The 20,255-nt window shown below is 38.1% G+C and overlaps 1 protein-coding gene across 1 annotated transcript in view; it reads left to right on the top strand.

Moving 5' to 3' along the window:
* Nucleotides 1–20,255, top strand: part of LOC110564858 (ATP-dependent translocase ABCB1) — a 163,061-nt gene that overhangs the window by 73,953 nt on the left and 68,853 nt on the right. The window contains exons 3-4 of the mRNA XM_060373880.1: nucleotides 8,662–8,729; nucleotides 11,936–11,993. Of these exons, the coding sequence (XP_060229863.1) occupies nucleotides 8,668–8,729; nucleotides 11,936–11,993 (120 nt within the window). The 5' untranslated portion in view covers nucleotides 8,662–8,667. The remainder of the gene's footprint in view (nucleotides 1–8,661; nucleotides 8,730–11,935; nucleotides 11,994–20,255) is intronic.

The following is a 20,255-nucleotide window of genomic DNA, read 5'->3' as shown; positions in this document are numbered from 1 at the left end:
AAGCCCAAACATCTGAAAACAATGGTATGTGAGAAACATCCTATAGTGGTGCCCATGTTAAACAAGGTTAAGAGTTTATTTTTGAAGATTTTCAAAATCTTACCTGCACTACTCAAAACTGTCCCTAACTCTTTCCTATATTGGTTAAATACCACTTCTTCAGGTCTCCCCTGACCATACTATTTTTTTTTAAAGATTTATTTATTTTATTATATATCCAATGTTCTGCCTGTATGTACACCTGAACACCAGAAGAGGGCACCAGATCTCATCATAGATGGTTATGAGCTACCATGAGGTTGCTGGAAATTGAACTCAGGAACTCTGGAAAAGCAAGCAGTGCTCTTAACCTCTGAGCCATCCCTCCAGCCTGACCATACTATTTAAATTTGGCATCTTTCCTTACCTACTGCTGCCAGTGCCCTTCCCCTTTCCATTTGTCTCCAGAGTACTTTCCACCTTTGAACACACTGAATCACTTATTAAACTTTAGTCTCACTGACTAGACACAGTAACCAATATAGCCAAGCAAAGGTCTTTGTGGCTTGTCATTATATACCATGAACTCGAGGGCAGCATATAAAATCTAGGAAGTGCTCAGTTGTTAACACTGTTGAGTGAATGAGTGGCGTCCTCATACAAACGTTTTTTCAAGTATTTACTAACAAGTTTCAATTGTAAGATGTGATATAACCAACAATGAATCCATGTCCTAGAACAATTTGTTTACTTATGGAAGTATATTTTAATAGATATATCACCCCAAATAATACAAAAAATAGAAAAAATAAACCAAACGAACACTGACTCATTGAACTGATTTAACCTTGTTCTCAAGAGAAAGTTCATTTGAGATTAGGCAAGTTCAAAGTCTATGAATCATAAAACAATTTAAAAAACTAAACAGGAAATGATGCTTTTATGAACCCTGACAAGAGTAAAAAAAAAAATAACTTTTAAAGATAATGTTATATTTATATCAGGAATTTTTAGTGCTGATGTCTGAGGGTAAAAGGTTTGGCTATAAACTAAGATAAGAAAGAAAGAAATGTGTACTAGGATTGCTATTACTGAATATGAATTGAATGTTTAAGGAAAGTCCCTTTAGAAGTCTCTTGAGAACAAATTTACTAAGGATATAAGAAAACTGTATTAGTTTATTTATCATTATATTTGAGATACAGCTCTTTTATGTATTACAGGCTGGCTTTGAACTGGTTGGGTTTTTTTTTTTTGTTTGTTTGTTGTTTTGTTTTAGTTTGGTTTGGTTTGGTTTTTCAAGGCAGGCTTTCTCTGTGTAGCCCTGGCCGTCCTGGAACTCACTCTGTAGACCAGGCTGGCCTCGAAATCAGAGGTTCACCTACCTCTGCCTCTTGAGTGCTGGGATTAAAGGCGTGCACCACGACTGCCCGACTGGCTTTGAGCTCTTGATCGTGAGTTTACCGCAAGTGTTGCAAGTGTACACAATCATGCCCAACTCGTATCTCATTTTGAATTGAAACTTTTAATCAAATTACTCACTAGTATATTAAGAATGAGAACAACACAGTAAGCACCTGAGAATTTAACCATTCAGGTACTAAACAACTGCTTTTCTATTCTATGAGTCATTTTACAAACGGGAAATTCGAGTTTCAAGAAAAATAATTTTTCCAGTGTTGGATAACCATAATTTACCCAGTCTCTTGCCAGCTGCCCCAACTCCTTTGGAAACTAAGGTACAAGGATCAATGGAACCAAGGAGTTTGAGACATCCAGAGACCCTTGAATTCAGTTTGATGCTACCATCCATATTTTTCTGCTACCATACTAGACTGTCCTTTGTTTCTGAATATTTAGGTAAAGGCGAGTTTTACTATTGACATCACTCAACTTTTGGTATATTTCAGTAGATTCTGAAAACAGATTTAAAAAAATCTTCTTGGCAGAGACATCAATTGGCACAGAGTTCCCTTGATTATTTACTCTAAAATGGACAGTAGTCTCTTAGATGAGTAAGTTTGGTTTGATTTGCAAAAGTGAAAACCAAACACTTGGTCCATATGCTAACATTATTCTAATGATTTTTCAGCCCCAAGCTCCTCACCCCACGAACAGTATAAAGGTATTTGTACTTGTTTGTGTCAGCTGCATCTAATGAAGTGCCCACTATATAGTAATCAATGATTTTAAGTAAAGGATCAATAAAGAAATAACTTCCCTACTAAGGTTTATCTATTTGCTTGGATATATTTTAAAATGTAAAGTAATGCCAGTGATGGAATTTAGTCTCTAAGTTTACCTAACTTACTACCTGTGCTGCACATTCATTCAGCATACAAGAAATATAATTCCAATGTTGAAAAAGAAAACTCTTCTAAGGTATGACCATTAAGGCCTTAACTGACCTCTTGTATTCTTATCTTCTTTGAGTAGATATATACAGTGTTTACTCTGGAAAGTTATTATCAGGTCTTTGATCTTCTCCTCAAGCCTTTGAGGTTGATAGGAAATCATCAGTTTTGGGGGAAAATGTATCCAAGTTATATGAGCAGTTGACAGGCAAAACAAAGTGTGTATCTGGCTGCTTCAGCCATCCTATTTCAAGTGCATCTGTAGTTCTGGTTTATTTTTCTCCATTTCCTCTTCCTCTGCTTAGAAATACAATGAGGAAAAATTTCACTTATATGAAAAATCTTCAAAAAAAAAAAAAAAAAAGAATGCTAGGAATTCTCAGTGTCACTTTTTGAGTTTAGCCTGTTGATTTTGGCCTCCCCAAATATGACTGATTTTTTTTTTTTTACTTTTTTATTATTATCATTTATCACAATTTATTCAATTTGTATCTGAGCTGCGGCCCCCTCCCTTCTCTCCTCCCAATCCCACCCTCTATTCCTCTTCTCCCCTCATGCCCCTCCCCTAATTCACTGATAGGGGAGGTCCTCCTCCACTTCCATCTGACCCTAGCCTATCAGGTCCCATCAGGACTGGCTGCATTGTCTTCCTCTGTGGCCTGGCAAGGCTGCACGCCCCATGGGGAGGTGATCAGAGAGCCTGCCACTGAGTTCATGCCAGAGAAAGCTTCTGCACCTCTCATTAGGGACCCCACCTGGAGACTGAGTTTATGGGCTACATCTGAGCCAGGCTTTTAGGTGCTCTCCATGCACTGATCTTTAATAATGAGCAAACTGCATTGAGAAACAAAGGCTCAGATTCTGGCCGTCTGCTCTATTCATGTGCTTAATTTAAAATAAATTCATTTTTACCATCTTCATTATGAAAAAAAAAAAAAACCCAAACATTTTCGATGCAGGAAAACTTCAAAAAAGTGTTTAAAATTTCAAAAGTTAATCTAAGTTCCACCACTAAAATCAAACAACTTTTAATATTTCACTGTTTTTATTTCTAGTTTTGCAGTTACTGGCTTGCTTTAGGTAGTTAATATTGTACATAATTTTCATGAGTATTCTCCAGTGTTATTACAAACTTTATAAATGATGTCTATATTTCTACTCTCTTTAGGAGACTGTATCACATGCAGGCAATGCCAGCCTGAAAACATGAGTTCAATCCCCAGAACCCATGTAAAGTTTGAAAGAGAAACCAGAAACACCAAGTGCCTCTGACTTTCATGCACACCCGCTCCCTTCTACACACATCGTACACACCAGACATAAATAGCAAAAAGAATAAAGTTTAAAAGACAGACTACTTTCTCAAGCATACATATACAGTTAAATAGTTATTCCATTTCTCACTTTTTAGCAAAAGAAAAAAAGCAGAAATGGATATATTTGTAGCTATCCTTAATTTTCACTTTTGATCACTTAAAATATATTTCCAAAAATTGAATGAATGGATCAAATATATATATGAACACATTGTTTCTTTATTCATTTTAATAACAAGTTACTTTACTCTTATGAGCATATTATAACCTCATTTTTCCCAAACATATTTGTGTATAATTTGTATTTCTTTGTAGCTATTATGAATATTTTAGCATTTACTTTATAATTTCTAGTTTACTATTTCCTCTTACATATGCATTGCCTAATTTTTTTTTACTTTTTTTTCACTTACATTTGAGTCTTTGTGTCTCTCTTATCCATATGATTCCCTTTACATATTAAAACACAGCTCTTTTGTAGTATTTGAATATATATTCTGCTTGTGTGTTTAAAATTAAAAGACATTTGTGTTTATTTTATATATGTAAAACAATTATAATTATTTCCACATAATATTTACTTTCACTATCCTTCACTACCCCTTTTATACATCACAACTTTATGTTTGAGTTTTGAAGTTTTATTCTTGCCTTGGTATCCACCAGCCATCTTTATCAGAAAATGTTGCTAATAACATGCTTTATACTGAACATTTTCTAAAACTTGCCCTCTTTGTTCCTTGGACACCTAGATCCTCTTCCTGTCTCTGGTTTAACAATGTTGAGGTCTATGTTTTGAAAGACTTAGTAACTTGTCTAGAGCTTTCCAGCAATAAGTAATGACACTGGAATAGGTTTCCTTAGCCCACTTCATTCTCACCTCCACCCCTACCCGTACCCCCCCCACAAAAAAAAACCTTACTCCTTTGTTCTATCTTTCTTTGTTCTGTCAGTCACTTAAAAGTCACTCAGAGGGTTTAGAAGACACTGCCTTCCTCAGGGAATGATTCACTGATAGAGTTTGAGAGATAATACTAGAGGATCATGTAGGAGATGTTTAGTGGAAAAAGAATCCCCAGAGGCACCTTGAAGATAGTGCAGGCAGGTAACCTACTAGTCCAGCTTCAATAGGCTATTGCTGACATCATACCCTCAGCACATGGTATTTTTAATAAGTAGATATGCAATGTTTATGCATGTTCCAAAAAACAAAAACCCCACTCTCATATAAAGTACTAGTAAGTATCAAATTAAAAGTAAAGCCAATGAGGAGTGGGAAAAGGATACAAATCATTTCTGCTTAGAGTACACTAATAAATCACTTAATTTTAAATTAAGTTTTTTAAATTGTTATCACCATTTTACCTAAGCTATGACTGTTGCATTATAGGCTAAATGATAGCAGAACAACCTTTTTGGAAATTACCAAGTTCAAAAGCTTAGATTTTTTTTTTAATACTAAAATTTACAAATGTTGGTTTGTTAGTGTGTATGCATATAGAGGTCAGAGGACAACACGGGGGAGTTATTTTCTTCTATCATGTGTGTTCTGGGAATTCAACTCACATTGTCAGCCTTGATGAAAAGTACCTTTACCTATGAGAAAACTTGCCAACTCAAGAACTGGGATTTACTAATGCAGGATTTTAAAAAGCAATCTCATGGTGTAATCTAACCAGAGTTTGGGTCTAGTCATTCATTATCCTTGTCACTTAGACAGTCTATTGTCCTCCACACATAAAAATCAGTTACACATAAATAGGTGGACACTGTAATATTGTGGATCTTTTATTGCTAGCACAAGTGAATCATTTGGTTTGCAGTCGGATCCTGTTATAGTCTTTCTCTGCCTCAAGTCAAATAAGTTCATCAGGGTGAATATTTGTTCCTCTTTCAGAGTATATTAAATTTGGATTTAAGGTAGATAAATGGAAGAGCTAGGAGAAGTAGAGAAAATTCCTATAGAAATCAAGGAAAGAGACACAGTTTACATAAGGAAAATGAAAAGTATCTTAACAATTAGAAATATTAGGAGAAAACATGTTGGTTCCATCACGGTGAGCTCAGAGAAACAGATTCAAAGGAGAAAAGGTTTGCTTTGATTTCAGAGGCGTTAATCCATAGACGAGGGGAAGTAGCTGGAATTATGTCGTAGAGCATCATTGTTCATATCATGGCAGATAGGAAGCCAAGAGGGGCAGTGGATGAAGACAAGACATAACTCCTGAGGACAGACCCCCTAAGACCTCCTTTGAACATCCCACCTCCTAAATTTCCATTTAACCGCAATAGTGTACCAGAGTAGGAATCCTTCATTGGAACAATCCATTCATTAGGTCAGAGCCCCATGATCCAACCACTTCCCTAAAGCCCAACCTCTAAATCCTACTGCATTGAGTCCAAGTTTTCAATGCAGAGAGAGTTGCACATAGAAAAACAGAGTGAAAATAACAGCAGTAGCAGCAACAGTAGCAGCAGCAGCAGATTACCTGAGAAGTACAGTGAATTAGTTGGAATGAAATGAGCATGATGTATTGAGGGAGATGATTTAAAGAAGTGAGGTAGAAGATGAGTAGAGAGAAGTACTATGTTACAATCCTTAAAACCCAATAAATTCTTGGATTCGTAGAGTTGGTGGCAAGGGGTCTTCATAGCTTTTCTAAAGTTCAGTCATAAGGTGAACAGTTTCATGAGACTGTAAATGGAAGTAATGTACTGTAGTCATGTCCTACAGTGTATAGTGATTAAGGGTGAAGGTGTGGGCATATACTCCTGTAATCCAAACATACCAAAGACAAGACTGAGATATTGAAAATTCAAGACCAATTGGGAAATACATATTGAAACACCGCCCATCTATTCCCTACCCTTGCTCTTCCCCCAAAAAAGGAAGGAAGGAAAAAATGAGGGGGGATAGTTATGAGGACACTTTCAAGTTCTGAGACTGATGCTTTCAAGCTGTGTGGCTTTTGACAAATAATGTGGACCTGTTTCATCCCCTGGGAACTAAGAATAACAATAGTAGTAACAACTTCACTAGTTCCTGTGAGGATTAAATGAGTTGTTTTTTTTTTCCAAGTGCTTGGTGCAGTTTCTCATGTATGAGCCATGTTTAAGAAATGTTACTTACAATTTGTTCCTTCAAGTGTATGCAGAACCAAATGTAGGAGAGAAGCAGTCTCTAGAGCTGGAAGAGTACAGAAACGAGCAGAAGCAAAAACAAGAGTAGAAATGCTTAGGGTGAGTGTGAATATACGTTTTTCCCAGGTAGAAGACAGGTGCTATACATGAGTACAGCCAATGAGAAAAGACGAAAACGAACAACGCGCCGCCCCCGCCCCAAAAAAAAGAAAAGCCCTAGTGACCTGTTAGTCTATAACAATATCAGGAAACAAACAAAAAATCAATTACATGTCCTCTCCCAAAAGAGTCAAAGCAAGGACATTTTGGGGTAAAAGGTAGGAAAAAATATCAAAGAAAGAAGTTATACTTTAACACTCTGCAGAAACAAAGACAGGGTTTTCTTTTTCTCAATTCTTGCGGCAAGTCCAGAGACAACAGGTGTAAGTCAGATAATGTAAATTAGAGCTTACAAAACAGCTATGTTTTACAAAAGAGTGAAACACTCAGAGGAGTTTAAATTGAATGTACATTTACTTTTGGTCAGTTTGAAGAAAATCTCAGGAAGAATATAAAATGTGAACACAGAAAAAAAAAACAGCGACTAAAGTAATGTGTTAAAAGTTATGTTTATACTTCAAACTGAACTGTAGAAATTTCAAATGCCCTGGAGGAATATGGACATTGGTTTGATAGCTAAAAGATCAAAATGGTGCATATTTTAAAATAACCATTTCAACTCTGAAATGCTTCATTTACATACTGGAATGTGTCCTCTTTATTTCTTTTTGTTTTTTTTTTTTGGGGGGGGGTATTGTTTTTTGTTTTTGTTTTTTATTATTAAAAGAGATAAGCCAATATAACTGAGAAACTATGAAACATACTGAAGAAAAACCTCTGCACAGGGCCTCTCTTAACCTTTTCAAGAGTTCTTCAAAGAAGGGAATTTCCTGGCGGGCAGGGTAAATTTAATTGGCTGTTAGATAATATGCCTAGAAGGCGTCTTTTAACTTTGTCACGTGTGGAAGGCCAAGTGCAGATCTATAGACGCACAATTTTATATATGGACACGTGAGTGGCAGTGTGGAGATGTGACTCTTACAAGTGTGTTTCTGATGATTCAGGGATGAGTTTTTCTACTTGACCTTTGCGAGGGGAGACCAGACTGCCCATTTCGCCTAGAAATCCAACCTGTTTCGCAATTGCTCCAGCAATAACCCTTGAGTTTAGCTGGGAGCGGAGCTGGTGTAACCTCCTGGTCAATTCACTGGCTGGGCGGGACTGTGCCTGGGCGTAGGTTGAGTACACCGAGTTTACTCCCCTGTCGCCAGAAAATCCTGGCGCAGTCAAGCAGCGGTTTCCAGGAGCTACTGCTCACATCCTCCCAGGCTCCGCTACACTCCGAGGCGCCTCTTCCGAATTCCACTTCTTGGCGGACTTTGCGAAGGGAAGCCGGAGGTAGAGACGCGGGAGGGCAGTTCCCAGGAAGGGTAGTTCCCAGGAAGGGTCGGGGGGCTCCGGATGCCTGAGTCTGGTCCGGGTGGCTGGGACTTCGGAAGGCCGTGACGACCGAGTCGACGCAGCCCCAAGCCGGTGTTTTTGGTAACAGACCCGCGCGGCGGAAGGACCTTGCCGCCCGGTCCCCAGCCGCGGGCGGGTGGAGGAGCGCGCTGGGGCGGAGGGGACCGAGCAGGGCGGGACGGCCGCATCCAGAGCCGAGCACCGGGTCCACGTGGGTGACCCCGGAGCTCCCCGGGATGCCGGGGCTGAGTTAACCATCCGGCGCCAGCCCCGGGAGCATCAGGCCCCTCCTCACCACTGGGCTCTGCGGGGCAGTGAGGTCTGAACTGTGGGGCCATGTGTTTAGCTGAACTGTGTTTTTTTTTCCCCAGGTGGAGATGGACCTTGAAGAGGGCCTTAACGGAAGAGCAGACAAGAACTCGAAGATGGGCAAAAAGAGGTAGCTAGATCGTTTCGCTTTCATACTTTACACGTCTTGTACGTACGTTTGAGCAATTAGGTTGTAGCCTCCAGCAGCGCAATGAAGGATTACTGGTTGGTATTTCAACCTTCAGAACTGTAAGCCAGCCCTTGGAAGGAACTCCTCTGCTTGGAGCAGTCCTTCAGATGTGTGTGACAGAAAGAGGCTCCTGTTCAGCTCTAGACCGGCCATTGCTCACAAGCGTTTAGTTTTATGACCTCAGCTTTAGGAGCACTGCTGATCGCTCACGCACCTGAGCCATATGCTGCCTGGGCTCTCAGCTGTGGTCCACGATCTTCTGATAAAGCAGCTCCATAGCTATCACATGTTTGTGACAGTAGGAAAAGAGGCCCAAATTAAATTTTGTTTTGTTTGTTTCTATATAAAATGGTTGTATTACCACAGAAAGAAAGAAGCCACATCGTACATTCAAAATTCTACAAAGGCTGATTTAAACGTGATTAGCTTCAATGGTGGTTAGAGCTAGGAATGCTGCAGGTGTAGAACCAACTTAAAAGTGATGGCAATCTTCAGCCCCCATCATACCCTTATTGTTAGCCTACCCCTGTGTCTGACCTAACATTCCTTTGACTATAACTTGAAGTCTTTGAGGATGCATTAAGCAAACAGATTACAAGCTTCTACTAACCCAAAAGTTAAGAATGTCATGATAGTATCTGAGACCAAAAGCAGAGGTCACCTGCTGAACCCACCAGACATGTCTTATGACTTTATAATTTCAGTCCACGAGAAGGGAGAGTAGTAATAACTAAGTGACAGATCTGGGTTCTAAACCTTTGCTCACCACAGACCTCCATCTCTGCTCAGTCTGAAGCAGATACAACCCTGGGACCCTTTTGTCCCTTCAGAAAAGCCAGTGTGACAACAAAAAGGGGATTTCTAGATTAAGAGATACTAAGGAAACGTAATCAGCAAATGTGTTGTGTGAGCTCTGACTAAATGAGAGTTCAGTAAAGAAAACAACAAAAAAACACATTTGGGAACTTTGTGAGTTGGATTTTAAATAATCTCAACACTGAGCTTAAGTTTCTTAGATATGATAATGATAGTGGAATATATGAACTATGATATTTGTGGCTTAATAGTTTGGCAGAATCTAAACAATTGATAACATATACTCTTCGTATGGTTGAATATTGTCAACTGTTGTAATTTGTGAATCTAGGTGAACTATATACTAACCTTTACATTTTCCTGTTATTTCATATAGAAATAATAAAACCTTTATATAAACAAGGAAGACACATAGTGGAGTCCAATTTTTGCCTTTTTTAAAAAATAGTTTAAAAAACTATGTCCATCATAAATGCTCAGACATTTGAGTAAGCATGAGGCTATGTGGAAGGAAGTCGTACAGTTCAGCCCTCCAGAGATCTTCATTTCAGTACTGATGCCATCACTCCCTGCAAATTCTTCAAATAAAATCTGTTGTTGTTTTTGAACAGTTCTGAAGGGCCTGCTCATCACCTCTGGAATAATAATACCATGGGCTATATGCAATGGCATAAATTCTTCACAAACATGATTTGTTCGCTTTTTTGTTGTTTATTTCCTGGTTATTACAGTTTGAAACCAAGGCCCTGAGCTCTATACAAGTGATCTAAAATGTGTTTGATAAATTCTCTGTAAAAATTGTTTGTGATGATGGGGGTAGAGAATAATCTAATAGGGCTGAGAGTTAGTGTAAAAGTACATTTTCAAGCCATCCAATACCTTAAAAGTCTGAGGCTGTATCTTACAGCTTGGAAGTTTAAACCTTGGGTTTTGTTCTAGCTGTGGGACTTCACTCTGCTGCAGTTTTGTCATCCCTGAAAGAAAGATGAAGTTTGCCTTCCTCAGAATTGTTTACAAATTGTCTGGGGAATGCTTACTTAGTGCCTGGGACATTATTATAACTGAAGTAGCATCAGTTTTAGAGAATGGAAGCATAAAAAGCTTAGAACTAAACATCTGCCATGTATGGTTATATTATTTTCTTCTCATCCTGGTTTCTGGGATACTGAATGGATCTTTACTAAGAACACGGTGGAACCCAACCTGAAGATGTTTGTAGATAGTATGTCCATAGTCCATCTAACATCAAGTCAAATGCAAGTAACCTCTGATCTGTTTCTTTAGAAAGCTTTTTATTAGCCCTGAGAAGATGGCTCAAGCCTGTAAAACGCTTGTCATACAGGCAAAAGGACTTGAGTGCTACCCACAAAAACCCACATTGAAAAGGCCTGGGATCCTAAGGGTTCACAAACAGCCAGTTTACCCAAATTAGTAAGACCCAAATGCAGTGAACATCTAACAAAAAAAGACAAAGTGGAGAGTGATTGTGAAAGGTATTGAATATTGGTTTTTTTAAAATGTTATTTAGTCATAAGAAAGAAAACAAATTTACTTTTTGAACATAAAAATATATGTGAAAGTAAACCTTTTCTTTTCTAGCAGTGTTTATACACATGGAAAATAAGACTTGTTATGGTTATTTTGTTATTATATCCTAGGAGGCAGTTACATGGAGTGAAAATGGACTAGTGAGTCATTTGAATCTTGGTTCAAAATAAGAATTCACCCTTTTGTCTAAGTTGGACAAAATGGATATCTTTGTGACTGCTTACAGAGCATCTTTTCTAGACTGTGTTTCTTTCTATAATGGTCCACTTAGTGCTGCAGATATCCTTTCACAATTAGATTTCCTCATAGGGTGATTTAATTACTCCGTTCCTTAGGCTGTTGTGTTCAGCACTGATCATCACTAGGCTTTATGAGGAAAGGGACTGATTAGGAATAGTACTCAGTCTACAGATATCTATTGCTATAATTACTGAGATGATAATCAAGATAACCAATCCTAAGGTATAGATTATTTTGTACTTAGAATAAAAATGCAAAAACATCTCTTTTAGAGTGTGTAAAAAGTGTATGTATGAGGGAAAATAAGAAGTGTCTAAGGTACAAAGAATATATAAAAATCCCAATTCTCTTCGATAACCACATAGGTATATTTCTGAGATGTATGCAAACATACTTACATTTAAAGCTCATAAGTGACTATTTTTTTTATTGACTAATATAGGCATGGATTTTTTTATTGTCATTTAGCAAAACTCTGTAAATTGATTTAGCAATTATAAGGTTTTGTATAATTTTTAAAGTTTTGTGTAATTATTCTGCAGTATTTTCAGTAAAAAGGAGAAGAAAGAAAAGAAGCCAGCAGTCAGTGTGCTTACAATGGTGAGTTTTTAATTCACAGCTTTGAATTTTAACTCCTCCTTCTCCCTAGAAAAGAGAATATTCATGTGTTACAGTATCTTCTTGGAGACTATAGTAAGGGAGAGGTAAAGCTAACTGATTAGATTTCTGCTATTTTCAATAGGACTTCAGCAGGGTCAAAGTCCTAAGTACTTATAATAATAAAAGGTAGCAGGGCATTATTTATTACCATGGTTTAGCATATGCCATTATTATTCTCTGTGCTGAATAACTGAAAATATAGAACTTGAAAAGATTACATACAGAACTATTTAGTTTTCTGGTTGCATGCTGGTAGTTTGGAAGCTTGTCTTTAAACTCACTTGGAATAGGACAGGAATTTTATAGGTATGTTTTATTTTTAAATGATCTTTATTTCCTTGAATACTTTCTTTTTTCTAAGAGTCCATGCAAATCTACATGAATTGTTCCAGGCACTGAAACCTGGGAAAATGCTCTGATAATTGAGCCCTGCTCTTTATAATTCACTCATTCCACACAAGTCATGTTATGGAGTGTAGAAGACTGGGAGCATGCCATGTAAAATGTGTGTTTGTACTTTCAATATAAAGATGATTTAGGGAGGAAAACCAGTTTCCTGACTTGCACCAAGGACTCTGGTTATCTTACGCCATCTACATCTTCCTCTGGTTACATTTGTTCTTGCTATGACTCCTTTGTTACATGTCTCCACTCTACATTTTGCCTTGTCATTATTGTTACTGATGGTTTTATTTTTTAAGGAGTTTTTGTACCTTGGCCTCTAACTCCCTATGTCAGCGATGACCTTGAATTCCTGATCCTCTGGTCTCTACCCCTAGAATGCTGGGATTACATACTGCATACTGCACAGGTCATCATAGACATATTCTTGAATGACCAAATGACAGCTTTTTTTTTTTAATTATTATTCTTTTAAAGATTTCACTCTTGCGTGAGAGGAAACTCGTATGCTAAATTATTATTTATTAACATAAATTATTCTTGAAATTTAATTTATGTAGTTACCTTGATGCCAACATAATTCTGTCTTATTGTTTAGGCTTTTGTTGTTGTCCTGTTTGATTTATTTGGGTACCAGGGATCCACTCAGGGCTTTTGTGCATGCTGAGAATCCAATACCAGAAAGTTCCATCTTTATGCCTGTGGTTTCCTTATTGTTTATAGGTCATAATTTCTTAAAGACATGAGATTTTTAAATTTCAGAAACGGTACCCTAACTACTATGAAGAGCTACTGCTGTTGGTACTCAATTCAAACAACATCAAGAGAGACACACATATGCAGACACTCATACACACACACAGATACACACAAATATAGAGTTTGAATGTGAAGTAGTAATAGTCCTGCATGTATAACAATATGTGCCAGTAATCATTATAATTATTTACAATACAAACTCATTTAATCCTTAAGCATTTTTTTGAGGTAGATACTATTATTACAGTTTTACAGAAGAAACAGGGCAAGCGTTTTCTTGCCCCGAGTACCTAGTAAGGTGAGGATGAAGACAATGTATTCTAAGCCTTTTGAACAAGTACTGTACTTATTACCTGCCATTTTAGTTACACTGATGGAAAGCAACATGTGAAGGAAAGAGTTTATTTATATTACAAGTCGTAGTCCATCACTGAGGGAAGACATGGTAGGAACTTGAATCAAAAGCCATGGTCAAACGTTGCTTACTGCCTTTCTCCTAGGCTCACATACTTTTCTTATATGGCCCAGGCCCACCTGCCTAGGGAATGGCACCTCCTACAGTGGACTGAATTTTCCTATATCAATTAGCAATCAAGAAATTGCCCTACAGATGCGCCCATAGCCAATGTGATGGAAGCAGTTTTTTTTTTTTTTTTTCATTTTGGTCCTCTTCTCAGATGTGTCAAGTTGACAACCCAAATTAGCCAATACAGGTATCTTTCTGCTTTCCCAAAGAGTTGATGTAGAAAACTGGACCCTACCCTCTATATAAAGATATATAAACACAGAGATATAATTAGGAGGTTTTAAGGTAAAATTCTAATACAATTACAGTGCTTATTAATGCTTATTAATAAGCTTATTAACACTATTTCTAGGTAAGAGTAATACATTTGTATTGGGGATTTCAAAGAACTCTTGAGTCTAATGACTTAGTAGGAAGACTCAGAACTCAGGATGTTATCATATTCACAGCTTAGAGTCGGTATTCGATTAGCAATAAAACATCTCAGATATACTTTTGGCTATGACATTACCTCTCTGAAAAGCTGCAGCCGAGATTTATTACAGAAAAGGAATGCAAATCAAAATCAGCAATGGCAAAAGTCACATGGAGTGAGGTTCAGAAGAAATCAGACACAAGCTCCCAGAGTTAACCTACACCTAACACCCAAGTCCCCCAGCAAGGAGTTGTAACAGCAGTGGCGAATACTGTCAGTGGAGTGCTTCAGGGCCAGGGCCAAGGTTTTCACGGGGGTGGTGGGGTGGTGGTGGTGGGCGATCATTAAGGAACTTTCTTCCCAGTAGGTACCAAAATTGTAGAGTCATAGGAAAGTAAGCCATTCAGCATAATCCACAGTGTGAACTGGCCACATTTACCAGTTGCAATGATGGAACCTCCCCAGATCCATATGCTAGGTACCAACCAAGTACCAACCCTTTAAGCAGTTCTTTTTAAATTAATTAATTAACTAATTATTCATTGATTGATAATTAATTAATTAATTACAAGTTACTTAATTCTACATCCCAACGGCAGTTTCCTGTCTCTCCTCTCCTCTGAGTCTCTCTTTTCCCACTGAATCTTTCTCTCCCCACTGAGTCTTTCTCTCCCCACCCATTCCTCCTCCCACCGAATCTCTCTCTCCCCACCGAGTCTTTCTCTCCCCACCCATTCCTCCTCCCTTTTTCTTCAGAGAAGGGGACACCTCCCATGGGTATCAACCAGCCTTGGCACACAAGTTACACTAAGACTAGGTGCATCTTCTGTTGAAGCTGGATGAGGCAGCCCAGTAAGAGGAAAGGGTCCCAAAGGCAGGCAGCAGAGCCAGAGACAGTGCCTGCTCCTGCTTTAGGAGTCCTACTTCAAGACAAGCTACCCAACTGTTACATATGCTAAGCAATTCTTTGTAAACATTTCTGACTTTTTCTGCCCCCAGAGTTAGTTTGTGTTTACCAGGAAACCTTAGCTGCCTTGAGAGAATAGTTACAAAGTAAACAACTCATTCAGAATTTTATACTAGTTTTCATCTTCTGTCAGGTCTCATTTTAGTTACTTTCAGAAACACAAATGTAGAATAAACTTGAAATTAAGTGGAGAAGCTGGACAAATGGAAGTAAGAGCAGGAAAAATACAAGTTGTCTGACATTCCTACCAAGTGGCCTCTTCAAAGTTTACACACTTCATTTGCGTTTTGTGTAGCTAAGCTTTCTCCAGTATACATCTTATTAGTCATCCTTGTTCTAAGCAAACGACAGCTGTCAGTGTCAGTACCTTTTGTGCACGATTGATTTAACCTGTGACATTTGAACTCCTCTTATCCTTATACATAGCAGGGCAAAATGCACACGAAGAAGTTAAGTAGTGTACTACAATTTCCAGTCACACATTATTATAATAGGCCAGATACTTTTGCCAAAAAAGGTCAACGCTTTTGCCCAGATATGCAAGTAGATGATTACTTTTAAAAAACTGTAATTGAGCTGGGCATTGGTGGCACACAGCACCTGGGAGGCAGAGGCCGGGGGATCTCTGTGAGTTCTAGACCAGCCTGATTTACAAAGCAGTCCAGAACAGCCAGGGCTACATAGAGAAACCCTTAATTGTTTATGATAGGCTAAGCTCATGATTGGTTAAAATGTAACCTCCCTGAAGCTAAGGAGTTCTTTGTTAATGCTGTTATCTTATCACCATCTGGTCATTGAATACTTTACCACCTGGCTTAGTGTCTTCTTCCCACTTCTGATCCTCTTACTCACTCTGTGACTTTTATTATTATATGAATAACCACTCCTTGACTTTTATAACAGTAATAATCTTATGAACTGACCTGAACTTGGATCTGTTCCCTCCTGTTTTTCATGTTAGAGATACTCAATTCTGATGAGGTGTTTGTTTCTTTAGACACAGTCTTGCTGTGTAGGCTATGCTGCCTTGAAACTATTGTATTCCTTCTACCTTGTGATTATAGGTGTGAGCCACCACACCCGGCCCAGTTCTTACAACACATCACTTACTTGAACTTTGGTTCCCACTTTTTGTGCCTTCTCCGTCCCTGCATAGCTATTATCATTCTTTTTCTTCATATCCCCAGTCGCTCTGAATGGAATTTTGCTCCATTGGAAAGTCTCTTCAATCTTTGTTGCCAATTAGCTTGAATGTTTTGGAATTTGTTTTCAATACATACCACTTACTCAGTTTAGTGGGCATTTGAAAACTCTGTCTGACCTTGAAGCTGCCCTTGTCACTAGCCACCAATTTTTTCCTGTGATGAGACAGTGTGGTTTTCTCCCAACTCATTGGCTTCTTGTGTTACCTTTTCCTTTTAGGAGTTTCTCAATCCTTTATTCCCTGAATCATTGACGATGTTGTCATTCATCTGCTTCTATATAGACATGTTCAAAGCGTGTTTGATCTTCATGCAAAATGTTCTTTCTCATTTCTCCCTCTTCTATCCATTTACAATGATATTCCTTAACAGTTGACAGTACTCCTCCTTGACCAGCTTCATTTACCTGTGGTCCAGTCATCCTTCTATTTAAGTAGCCTTATCAACAGACTGTTTTCTTTTACTCAGTTATAACACCCCCACCCATCTTCTGCCTTTGTAAATCATACTTACAGGTGAAGACCTTGGTCCTCTTCTCCTAAGATGGCTTCTGTCTATGAAGTCATCAGCTCAAATGTATCAGTTTCAATTACAGTTTCTGATTCCTCCTAAGGAAACTTTTCTCTTTTTTGATATCTCTCTCTCTTGGATACCGTCCATTCATTCCTTAATGCTGCTGCAGAAGATGCCGTTGGATAGATTTAAGACAACACAAATTTATGCCCTTCTGGTTCTGGAGTAAACTAAAAATCAAGGTGTCAGGAGGATTGCATTAATTCTGGAGATTCTTGGTAAGAATCCGTTTCCTTCTCATTTTGAGCTTCTGAGGGCACTTGCATTCCTGTGCCCCCTCCTTGTAGCCTCTGAGCACCTATCTGTCCCTTTGAAGCATCTTTATGATTACAGTGGGTCTACCTGAATGTCGCAGGATATTCTCCCGCCAAATCCCTACCATTTGCTGTTTATTTTACCATGTAAGAAAGACAATGTAAGAAAGCATATTCACAGACAGCATCCCAGGGTTAGACTGCACATGCCAGGTGTGACATGCCTCTATCTCTCATCCCTAGCAAGGCTTCACTCTCTCCGAGCACCCGCTCTATGGCTTTGTACTTCTCAAGACCTATCTGTCAGAGTCACATGAGATTCTTTCAGTCTGTTCTTTCAAGTGTTGTACTGCTTTTCTTCTCTAGTTAAGGGAGAAAAGCTTTTTCCTTTCTACTTAAGGGAAAATTTGGAGTAAAACCTAAGCTGTTTCTAATATACATACCACTTATGGTGTGACCTCTCTTATTTATGAATTGATTACAGACAAACTCCCCATTCTGTTCTTATTGTAGTATCTGTTCTTTATACCAAGCTTGTGTCTACCTGAGCACCTTTGCTTGTGCTCTTCCTAGCTGAATGTTTTGTTTAGAGATTCCCACACAATAAACTACATCCTTTTCTTTACTGAGGTCTCACCTCAGAGACATGTTCCCTGACCTGCCAGTGTAAACTCATTGACCCTGTCAGTCACCATCTGAGTCTGAAGTTATCTCTCTAAATGCTTAACCACTTCCTCACTTCTAACACTTCTCTTCTTCCTGAATGCATGCTCATGAAGGGAGTGTTTTTATGTTTTGTTCACTGTTGCTCCTCAAGGATCTAGAACAATGCCCAGAGCCTAAGCGATGCCTAGATATGGAGTCGATACTGAACATGTCTGTTTCTTAATATCACCTGTGCACAGGATAAACTGTCTACGGGCAGGTAACCTTTGTTATCCACTGTTATTGCCAGCACTTAGACCCAAATGCCATCTTTATTATATCTTATTAAACAAATTTAAAATGTGGAATGAGTGAATAAATTCACTGATCTTCCTCTGTAACTCAGGGGCTACAGTAAGGTTACATTTCTATTTATACTGTGAATATTATCTAAACTACTTTCCTGTACTGTCTGCTTCATTTTTTTTTTCACCTTTAGCTTTCAATACCAGTTCCATGGTTTACTTTCTCTGTCTTTTCTACCAGTCTCTACCCAGACATTTTTCATTTCCTTTTTGTTTTAAAGGCTATTTAAAGTCTATAGCTATTTAATACCTTTATCCAGTCTTATTTTGTACCTGATATGTTACAACTTTGTGTTCTTATTCTTTGACTGGAAGAGCCTGAAAATTCTTATTGTTATGTTTGCAAACTAATTATAGCAATGGGCATTTTATGTTTCATACTACCTTCTTGATAAAAGTCTTCTGCATTACATTGTAGTCTTTGTAACAGCCATGTTAATTTTTTAATTTTTAAATACCAAAATTGAGGTTCAAATTGTTTAAATTATAATTACATCATTTACCCCCCCCCCCCATAATTTTTAAAAACTCTATATGTCACCTCCAGTATTCCTGGCCTCTTTTTACTTGTTTATATATGCATCAATATATAAATACAGCTGTTGAATCCATAGGTATTGCTGCTGACCACCTGGTATTGGATAGCCAATTAAGGATTCATCCCAGAGAAAAACTAATCCTCTTTCTCTTTCTCAGCAGTTCTTATTTGCCTATAATCTTTTAGGCTTATAATCTCATCTTTTTCTAGAGATGAGGCTCCATGAGATCTTCTCCATCCACGTTAGCACGTTTATTGGTGTTGCCTTTGTTCGGGTCTTGTTTAGACAGCTCTTATTGAGTTATTATGAGTAAGTTTCCTTGTAATTTCTAGGAGACAGCCTCACAGTAGATTTCCTGTCTTCTGGCCCCGACACTCTTCTGCCCTGTCTTTTGCAATGTTCCTTGAGAGACTGAAGGTTACTAAGAGAGCCTCTACTTGCCCACCCCCAGTCTCTTTCCTAATGAGTTATAAAGTTGACACAAATGATGAAGGCATTTGTCCTACTCACCATTGTGTGACTGCTTTTCTCAAATCTCACCCTTTCTTTCAGAAGGTCACAAAGGAACAAGAGAAAGTTGATCATCTTGCTGTCCCTGTTGCTAGAAAATTATCTATATTTGTACTCATTCTCAGCTCATTCATTCCAGTCTGAGATGAATAGAAATGCTTCTCTCTATTTTGGAAACCATCTTCTCTTTGCCAAGCTTTACTATGTAAAATTTCAAACACAAAAGGATAGAATAGGAAACTCCACACTCATATACTCATCATGGCTTGGCAGAATTAACATAGTAAAAAATGGCCATCTTACCAAAAGCAATCCAAAGATTCAAGCAATTCCCATCAAAATACCAACACAATTCTTTACAGACCTTGAAAGAAAAAGAAAAATTCTCAACCTCATATGGAGTAACAAGAAACCCAGAATCGCTAAAACAATACTCTACAATAAAAGATCTTCTGGAGGTATCTCCATCCCTGATCTCAAGCTATACTATAGAGCAACAGTAATAAAAACCTGCATGGTACTGGCATAGAAACAGGCTGGAGGATCAATGGAATTGAATAGAAGAGTCAAAAATAAACCCACACACTTATGGACACCTGATTTTTGATGAAGATGCCAAAACCATACAATGGACAAAAAGATAGCGTCTTCAATAAATGGTGCTGGTCTAACTGGATGTCTACATGTAGAAAAATGCAAATAGAGCCATACTTATCACCCTGCACAAAAGTAAAGTCCAAGTGGATCAAAGCCCTCAATATAAAACCAGACACACTAACCTATTCTTATATAATTTTATATTCAAGTCTCTATATTATAGAAAATGATGTTTTATAGTTGATGCGTTCAAAATAAGATAATTGGGGACAGCATTCATTGTTTTCTCCTTAGAGGAGTCTGAAAAGGATGCACCAGAATGTTCCACCTGCCAATCTAGTTATGTCACTTCCTTGTGACATCATTGTATTTAGTCATCCATGCTTAGCTTTTTCTACATAGAAGGTACATCTCACTGTTTTTTTTCCTTTTTTTTTTTTTCAATGCA

The sequence above is a fragment of the Meriones unguiculatus genome, chromosome 21 (genome assembly GCF_030254825.1).
Source record: "Meriones unguiculatus strain TT.TT164.6M chromosome 21, Bangor_MerUng_6.1, whole genome shotgun sequence".
Classification (NCBI taxonomy): Eukaryota; Metazoa; Chordata; class Mammalia; order Rodentia; family Muridae; genus Meriones; species Meriones unguiculatus.
This window is presented reverse-complemented; position numbering and strand designations above follow the sequence as displayed.